This window comes from Hyperolius riggenbachi, chromosome 1 (genome assembly GCF_040937935.1).
Source record: "Hyperolius riggenbachi isolate aHypRig1 chromosome 1, aHypRig1.pri, whole genome shotgun sequence".
NCBI lineage: Eukaryota > Metazoa > Chordata > Amphibia > Anura > Hyperoliidae > Hyperolius > Hyperolius riggenbachi.
In genome coordinates, this window is record NC_090646.1 from 198,639,954 (window position 1) to 198,649,560 (window position 9,607).

Consider the following 9,607-nt stretch of genomic DNA (forward strand, 5'->3'; position numbering starts at 1 on the left):
GATGAGGGTGTTATTTTGGGCAGAAATAAATTGGTTTGAATAGGAGGTGAGATTGGAGAAGTAAAAAAGAGGGAGAGAGGGATGAAGGGAGCCTTCATCTATACAAACTGCCCATACACATAGATGATACTCAAGGATTGGGATTGGTAAAAGTACGAGATGATGATCAGTCTCCCACTTATCGTGGAATGTGTTCCCTACACTCCAGCTGACTATCCTGGCATGATGGAAATTCATTCCTCTTCATCTCTATACAAGATCACATATAGTTTCCATGCATATCATGCAGTGATGCTGTGATATTCTCCATACTCTGGATACATTCTAGCTACAGCTCTTTAATACATTTTTGTATGCCCGCATTAAAGAACTTATAGTGTGCTACATTATTCCTGATTAACTGCATGCTTTGTGTCTATTGTATGCAGAGCCGGGACAAGGTCCTCCAGCACCCAAGGCTGAGACACCAAAGTGCGCTCCTCCATCCCTCCCACCCCAGCCGTCACACACTGATTGCTATTAGACTAAGAGGGCCACAGGGCCCACAACCTCCCCAACACCTTAATATCTAGTTATCTGGCTTGCAGTCACTGCTATGTATCCCCTTTTCTTATTTCTTTCTGCTTCATACACAATTAGGAATAACAACTGAATGAATTGTGCGCCCCCTCCTACACTGCGCCCTGAGGCTGGAGCCTCTCCAGCCTATGCCTCGGCCCTGATTGTATGCAATCTCTGATGGGCACAGCTTAGTACAAAAGTGCAAGCTATGTGGTGAAAAGGGTGTTACTTATGGTGGCCATACACTTATAGATTTTCAGCAGATTCGACCATCACATAGATTTCTGTCAGATGACTGTCAAGTCGCATCTGACAGCAATCTATCTGATGTGTGCCGCACACTACTAGGAACACTACTAGGAACAGATTTCGGAAATCGATCTAAATGCATTATTGGACCATTAGATCCAATGCAACTCTATGGGCCATCGATCTGCTGTCAGCAGCAGATCAAGCTAGATCTTCCATCCTGTCAGATAGATCAAATCGATCGAAACCGGCTGCAAATCGATTGAATGGGGAATTTAAAAGAATCGATTTCTGATCAATCGATCGTGTTTATAGAATCGATCGATGGCTGAAATCGACCATTGTATGGGCCCCTTTAGGCCACATTCACAGCAGGAATGCAAGGCAATGGATCGGGACAGTGGCGCCACACATGCTCGCATTGCATAGGGTACAATGAACCATTTAGTGGTAAGGCACTACATTTTTACTCCTCTTACTGAATGCTCTAATCTCTGTGAATTGATATTGAGGTATTTACCTCACTAGTCGGTAATTTAAAGCCTCTTTCACACTAAATGCTGAAAAATGGATGCGCTTTTGCGTACGAGAGGAGACTTGGGCGCAGGATACAGCCTTTATGGCTTATCCTGCTGCTGCAGAAATTCCCATCGATATTAAATACTATTCCCCCTCCAGGCCGCCATGGATAGTGGGGAATGAAATAATTTGTCTCCCAGCAATTGCTGGAGGCCGAATTACAGTCTTTTATAAGTAACTTCTGCTCCGTCTTCTGATGGTGCTGAAGTTACTCACTGCTGCACCCAAGTCTCATGCGCTGGAATGGCAGTGTTTGTGCGCTTTTAACTCATCAGTTGTTTCATAGCAGTGCATTGTGAAAAACATTCAGTTAAAATGTATATAATGGGAACTGACCCATTGGGAAACATGGACACAGGACTACACATCAGTTTTAACGCGTTTTAACTGAAATCTTTTTCGCAATGCACTGCTATGGAGAAGAAGAAAAAAAACGCGTACCAACTGATTAACCCTCCTGGCGGTCTATTAGAAACCGCCAGGGGGCAGCGCAGTAGCTTTTTAAAAACATTTTTTTCTGTTAAATCATGTAGCGAGCCTAGGGCTCGCTACATGATGGCCGCTGAGCAGCGGCATCCCCCGCCCGCTTCGATCGCCTCTGGCGATCTTTGATCAGGAAAGCCCGTTCAAAGAACGGGATTTCCTGAAGGGCTTCCCCCGTCGACATGGCGACGGGGCGGGATGACGTCACAGGGAGTCCCGATCCACCCCTCAGCGCTGCCTGCCACTGATTGGCCAGGCAGCGCACGGGGTCTGAGGTGGGGGGGGGCGGCTAATCGGCGGGTGGCGGCGGCGATCGGCAAGCACACGCAGCTAGCAAAGTGCTAGCTGCGTGTTGCGAAAAAACAATTATGCGAATCGGCCAAGCAGGGCCTGAGAACTCCTCCTGTGTGGCATAGCCCGAGCTCAGCCCCCCACTAGCCCCCAGCGACCTCCTCCCACCCCCACTAGCCTCAGTGACTTTATCCCTGCCCCCACTAGCCTCAGTGACCTCCCTCCCCCCCACTGGCCACAGTGACCTCCTCACTCTACTCACTAGCCCCACTGACCACCTCCCTCCCCCCACTAGCTCCAGCAAACTGCTCCCTCCCCTCACTAGCCCCAGCGACCTCCTCCCACCCCTCACTAGCCCCAGTGACCTCCTCCCACCCCTCACTAGCCCCAGTGACCTCCTCCCACCCCTCACTAGCCCAGTGACCTTCTACCTGCCCCCCACTAGCCCCTGTGACCTCCTCCCACCCCTCACTAGCCCAGTGACCTTCTACCTGCCCCCCACTAGCCTTTGTGACCTCCTCCCACCCCTCACTAGCCCAGTGACCTTCTACCGCCCCCCACTAGACCCAGCGACCTCCTCCCACCCCTCACTAGCCCCAGTGACCTCCTCCCACCCCTCACTAGCCCCAGTGACCGCCTCACACCCCTCACTAGCCCAGTGACCTTCTACCTGCCCCCCACTAGCCCCTGTGACCTCCTCCCACCCCCCACTAGCCCAGTGACCTTCTACCTGTCCCCCACTAGCCCCTGTGACCTCCCACCCCTCACTAGCCTAGTGACCTTCTACCTGCCCCCCACTAGCCCCAGTGACCTCCTCCCACCCCTCACTAGCCCCAGTGACCTCCTCCCACCCCTCACAAGCCCAGTGACCTACCTGACCCCCACTAGCCCCAGTGACCTCCTCCCACCCCCACTAGCTCCAGTGACCTTCTCACACCCCCCACTAGCCCCAGTGACCTCCTCCCTCCCTCCACTAGCCAAAGTGATCTCCTCCCTCTCTCCTCACTAGCCCCAGTGAACTCCTCCCTCTCCTCACTAGCCCCTGTGACCTCCTCCCTCCCATTAGCCCCAGTGACCTTCTCCCATCTCCCATTAGCCCCCGTGATGTTCGTAAATGCTGCTTTCTTATGCTTCGCTGTTACATCATAACGTTAGCTCCGCCCATACAATGGCATGGCCACGCCCATTTTTTGCCGCGGCGCAGACCCCCACCCCCAGTCTTCGTTGCTGCGCGCGCCACATTCCACACCCCCCCCCTCATTTTTTTGCCGCTGCGCCCACCACGCCTCCCCCACCCGTCCCAGGTTGGACCCACAAAAATTTGGTCACTCTAGAATAGGTGTTATTCAGATTTCATCCTACTAATTGCAGCACCTGTGCGGGAGGGGGGGGGGGGGTTAATCTTACCCTTCAGCTGTCTTCTTAGCTCCGCCCATTGGCGCCTCCCACGCTGCGTTCCAACCTGGCATCATGTGACTATACATTTCCTCCTTCAACCTGGAAGGAGGAAGTGTTTGTAATCACATGACGCCAGATTGGAAAGCAGCGTGGGAGGCACCGATGGACGGAGCTAAGAAGACAGTTAATGGGTAAGATTAACCTCCCCTCGCCCACCCTCACTGGTGCTGCAATTAACTGGATGAAATCCGAATAACACCTATTCAGATTTCATCCGAATTCGTGATTTGAGCATGCCTGATCTAATCCCTGCCATATGTACAGTATGCTAACCAAGGCATTACTTCTTACTAAAGGAGAGGGAGCTTCATCCAAAGTTTTTCTGGGAAAACTTTAAATAACACCGCTACTTATTTTATGCATATTTAGTAATTTCCATGACCCATTTTTTGCTAACCATCTACCCCAACTAGTGGACCTGCACAATACCCTCTTTAAAAAAATTCCTGGAACCGACCCGGCATAGTCATGTTGACTATATTCAGAGGAGTTTACAATCTAATCCCTACCATAGTCTATTGTCTGCCATATTATTAATATGGTACCACACAGCAGTACTTTACAGAGTACATAGGCATCATATGTGAGCTCTAAATTATGGGGCGAGTGGGCCCCAGGTTGAACATTCTCAGTGTCCCAGTCCGACCCTGGGTCAGCAGGAATTTCTCTGGGCCATCCGTCTCCTCCGCTCCCAGCCTCTCCCTGAAGGCTGCATCATCTCGCCCTTCCTGCTTGCAGAGTGTAATATATCCTCCGTGTATACCTTACCCAGTGTTCTGCGTTGCTTCCCTCTGCTCACTTCTTCAGCTGTCATCAGAGCCGCTCAGTGTACTGAACTGTTTTTAGTCACATGCTGCACAATAGTTCAATCTCTGATGACAGCTGCAGAGTGGAGCGACACAACACTGGACAAGGTATACAGGGAGTATAGCCTGCATTTAGCAAGGAGAAGGGAGAGAGATGCTGCAGCCTGCAGGGGGGAGGGAGGCTTGCAGGTACATGATAGTAATTCAGGGAGGGGGGAGCTCTAGTGTACAGTAAAATAATGCTCCCTAGGTGTAGTGGGTGTATTATGTGTGTGTGTGTGGGGGGGGGTCATAAACTGCTGCCACACATGCATGGGGGAGGGTCCACTAGAATACCAAGGAATACAGCTAAAAGGTATGGGGGGCTACCATACTAATCGGGGGTTAACAAGAAATTTTAAGCAAGCCTGTTTTATACTTACCTGGGGCTTCCTCCGGCCTCCTTGAGGCCACTTCATCCCTCGCCATCTCCCCGGGCCACTCCTGTCCCCCGTTTCACCGGCAGCATCTGCTCCCTGATCGCACCCCGTATCCGGGAGCATTTTGCACCTGCCATGGGGAGCTCAACTCAGCTAGAGTATCAGGCTGTCCAGGAGAGGCCCCGGGGAGACGGTGAGGGACCGAGCGACCTCATGGGGGCTGGAGGAAGCCCCAGGTAAGTATAAAGCCTGACACGACTATTGTCTCAGGTACACTGTAAAGCCAGTAAGTATTTATACATACCTGGGGCTTCCTTCAGCCCCTCTGCACCACTGATCGCTCCCACGCCATCTTCCTCCGCCTTCTTGTTCACATGCGCAGTGCGCCGCGACTCGCTCAGCTAGCAGGACTGTTAATGGGAGAAAAAGAAGGCGGAGGAAGACGGCGTGGGAGCGATCAGTGCAGAGGGGCTGGACGAAGCCCCAGGTATGTATAAATCTTTTATACTTACTCGTCTCTAGTACACTTTAAAGAGAACCGGGACTGAAAATAAAAAGTAAAAATAACCATACACTGGTCATACTTACCTCCTGTGTAGTCTACGGCTCAATCTCGTTCTCCTCTCCTGCGTCCCATTTGTCCACTGGGATCAATAGAATTCTCCGTCCTCCATTTTAAAAATGGCCATTACCCCCTAACAGCTTCCTGGTCAGCACACTGTTAAACTGTAATATCACCGACTTGAGCCATAGGGAAACATAGGGAAACATGGACATTACCTTGCACATTCAGTTGTAACTGACAACTGCTGATATATAACTGACAGCAACTGGTATATTTCAGTTCTGACAAAATACACTGTAGGAAGAAAATGTGGAGCTTCTGAGAGGAACTGACGGTGAGGTTAGTATGTAATATTCATTTGCAGCTACATCATGTGTTTATTTCAAATAATTTTACATCGCTTCAGATTCCCTTTTAGTCAAACGACATGCAGTTTCATTTTTCTGGGGCTTCTTGCAGCTCCCTGAAGTCATCTTGTGCCCGCGCTGTCCTTCCACGACCCTCCAGTCAGCATCAGTGACCCTTCTCAAAGTTGGTTAGTTGTGGCCAGTCGCGAGGTACTACGCATGCTTGGCCCTGGGCTGCATGCATCCTGATAGTAATGATTTTTCTGTACTGCGCATGTGCAGAACGCTGCCGTGCACAGGAAAGCGAGGCAGCGCCCGCCCTGGGGCCACACTTTCAGCTTATTGGAGGCCGATACAGCTGACGAGAGGATCGCGGACTGACAGCGTGGGCACAGGATGACTGGAGGAATACTGTGAGAAAACCAGGGTTTAAGGGAATACTTTAGAGAAGGAGAGGGGACCACTTGACTGCCAGGGAAGACTTTGAGGGGAACCACTAGACCACCAGAAAATACTGCCAGGAGGGTAGGGGATAACTAGTGGATCAGGTAATTCAGGAAACTGCTCCAGCAAGCGCCTAATAGTCACCAATATAAGGTAGTGATAATTGGTGCCAAGGCATTGATCAAAAATCAATCAGACATTTTTGGGAATCGATTCCCAGTAGGAATCTGCAAGGAATTGAATGAGAAAATCGATAAGTGTATGAGCACTTTGACGCTATGCTGAAACTTGATACTAACTGTATAGAAACAGCCTGATCTGCTTTCATTTTGCTTTCTCCTCTATGGGCCCTTTTCCATTACAAACGCGATCGCAACTACGCTGCATTTGTGATCGCACATGCTGCTTTATCCACTTGCCGCATTTACGCTGTATAGCTGTTGGGATTGGAGCACGATTACAACGAGAATCACGCAAGTCGACAGCTGCATTCTGGGAAAAAATGGGAGCACTAGTGGGAAATGAGCACCGCAATGTATATGTAAATCGTGGTGCTCTCGCAATCAGTAAAAATCACAGCCAGTGGAAAGGGGCCCAGCCCATTACAATAAATCACCCTTTTTCCATACATTTACCCTGTTGCAATTACTTACTAAAACTGCTTTACAACAACCATTCAATTTTGTTTGTATGGTTCTCTATCTGCACTTCTCTCCACACATGCATTGGGCGCCTACAGATGACATCAGTCAGTTAAAAAAAAAAAAGTGGTTACAGCCTAGTATAGCAGTTACAACTGCTGGAAGAAAAAAAAAACTGTTACTCTGCCAGGAGTAAAAATGGTTCGTCTCATCACTCTCTAGGAGTCCGTTTTTTTTTGTTTTTTTTTCTGCTTACAGTTCCTCTTTAAGTGTAAAAGGGGCCTTAGGGTTCTTTTACAGTATATCAGTTGCTGTCAGTTGTAACTGAAAGCAGTTCAGTGTCCATGTATCCCTATGGCCTCTTTCACACTATACGCTGGAAAACTGAAGCTATTTCACAATGCTGCTATGGAGAGAGAAAAAAAACGCATTAACACGCAACACATTAAAAGTTATTAAGTGTAAAAGGGCCATTACTTTTCAATGCGGTAACAGCTTTAGTGAATTGGCGTTTGGCAAGATGTTTGGTAAAATCAGCAATTTCTGCATTACCGAATGCTTAAAAGTGTGTTTCACAAATGTGTGTGGTGTTTGTGCTCACATACTTCAGCAATGTAAGTGGATGTAGTGTGCAAATGTACATGACATAACTGATAAAGTCAAACACAATGCAGACTTTCTTCATGTTCTAGGTCTGGCAATGGATAAGGCACCAAGTGAAGCTGGAGGATGATGGCAGCAGAGTTACCAGAAATATGGTCCAGTGTCTCGTACAGGATGTGGAGCTTGAGCTTGGTGACGAGTTACATCTCTCAGACCTGTAAGTGCTAGATACCCCTCTCTCAAATGCTAGTTGTTTTGCCACATACTGCATGCAGGCTGTGGTACAGTGTCAACCAGAACTTCACTAACATTCAATAAATGAAAAAAGGAAAGGTATTTTCTTGTGTTTACCTATGTGTGTTGTGGTGCCGATGTGTGTAGCATTTGCAGGACTCAGTGCCTGTACTTGCCATACAGATGTGACTAGTCTTCTGCTGCCTGTAACAGCACTGAAAACCTAACACTTTCCAGTTTGCCCATCTGTGTGCTGTGAATGGTAAAACTTATGTAGTCTTTAACCACTTTTTCCTCTGCCACAGTATATCTACGTCATCTGTGGCACCCTCCAAGCCACCATGACGTAGATATGATTCAGTTGCAGCCCTGCTGTGCACGATCGGCTGCGCTTCAGAGCGCACCCCCCGGCACTGTTAGCTGCATTACTAATTGGTGAAAGCCAATTAGTGACCCTCCCCCCTCGGCTGTTTGCCACTCTTCACTTAGCCCTGTGATGCCGAATATCCGGGTCCTGGCTTGATGACGTCATCAAGCCAGGACTCGGGTGTTCGTTTAATACAGGGCTGAGTGCAGCGCGGTGAATGGAGGCTGGGGCTGCAGGATGATCGCAGAAACCAGGTAAGGTGAGATATTCTCCTTGCAGGGGCATGTTTTTATCGATCTGGCTATGAAGGGGTCAGAGTGGTAAGGGGGGGCACATCTGGCTACCCATAACGGAGGCGGGGGGCAGACATCTGAAAGGGGGGGGGGGGTTGTAATGTTTGTTAGAGCACATCTAGGTAATGGGGGTATGGAATAATGGGGGGCACATCTGATGGTCCTGGGGGGCCATAACCTTATACTGTGGACACATTTGGCTATAATGGGGAGAGACGCTAATCCTGGGGGCACATCTGGCTACAATGGGTAACATTGATCCTGGGGACACATCTTGCTATAATGATGGGCCCTATTCCAGGGGGAGCATCTATCTATATGGGGGCTAGCAAATACGGTGGACAGATCTGGCTATACTGGGGGGCTGATATTGGGGGACAAATCTGGCTATACTGGGGGGGCTGATACTGAGGACACACCTGGCTATCTATCCTTGGTGGACGTAATACTGTAGGCATGTTTGTAATCTACTGTAGCATTTTTTATTTTTTACTAGAATTGGTGAAACCTGAGGATTAATGCAATGTTTCACTTTTCCCCCTCTTTTTCCCATTAGAATGCATAGATTTTTATTTTTTCTTGGATCAAAATATCCCCCAATGAAAGTCTAGTATGTCCTGAAAAAAACTATACCTAGATCATTTAGGCATTAAAACTCCTCTGGTCCATAAGGGAAAAAGACGGTCTGCATGCAAAGTGGTTAAAACATTTTTTTGTTTCAGGCAAAGAAAAAGACTCCATACTGCAGCTGAAGTTTTTGTGGAAGTTGTCCAAAAGAGGGATTTCCCAGAATTCATCACTACTTACCTCAACTCTGAGCATGTATTTGTGTCTGGTCATTTCTGAGGATCTGTACAAAACTAAAATCAATTTCAGATAAGCGGTCACTAACCAACAACTCGATTTATAAAGAACAGAAAAAGTTACATACTTTTTTTAGACAATACTGTAACCATAGATAACAAAGAGGTTGATGTACTAAGGTTGGATACAAAAATAAAATATTTGTAAAGTGCTTTTCTGCCAAAGGTCTCAACAGGGGAGAACAAAGCAAACATACAGTGGGGGAACCGGTAACATATCCCAATACAATGAGGTATGTTTGCTCACCATCCCTTAGATCATTAAAGGTATCACTCGTCTGATTTTTCCAAACGACCGGTCGTTTGGACGTCAAATCGTGTGTGTGTGTACAAACTATTGTTCAGCTGATAATGCTGGTTTTGACGGATCCGCTTGGCGGATCACTCAAATCCAGTCTTATCAG

General features: G+C 48.3%; 1 protein-coding gene across 4 annotated transcripts in view; it reads left to right on the forward strand.

Moving 5' to 3' along the window:
• The window catches only part of LOC137570993 (uncharacterized), a 65,893-nt gene extending 56,538 nt beyond the window's left edge, over window positions 1-9,355 (forward strand). For all 4 annotated transcript variants that reach the window (XM_068279705.1, XM_068279698.1, XM_068279709.1 and 1 more), the window contains exons 14-15: window positions 7,536-7,663; window positions 9,063-9,355. In XM_068279705.1, the coding sequence (XP_068135806.1) occupies window positions 7,536-7,663; window positions 9,063-9,186 (252 nt within the window). In that variant the 3' untranslated portion in view covers window positions 9,187-9,355. The remainder of the gene's footprint in view (window positions 1-7,535; window positions 7,664-9,062) is intronic.
• Window positions 9,356-9,607: the final 252 nt, after the last annotated feature.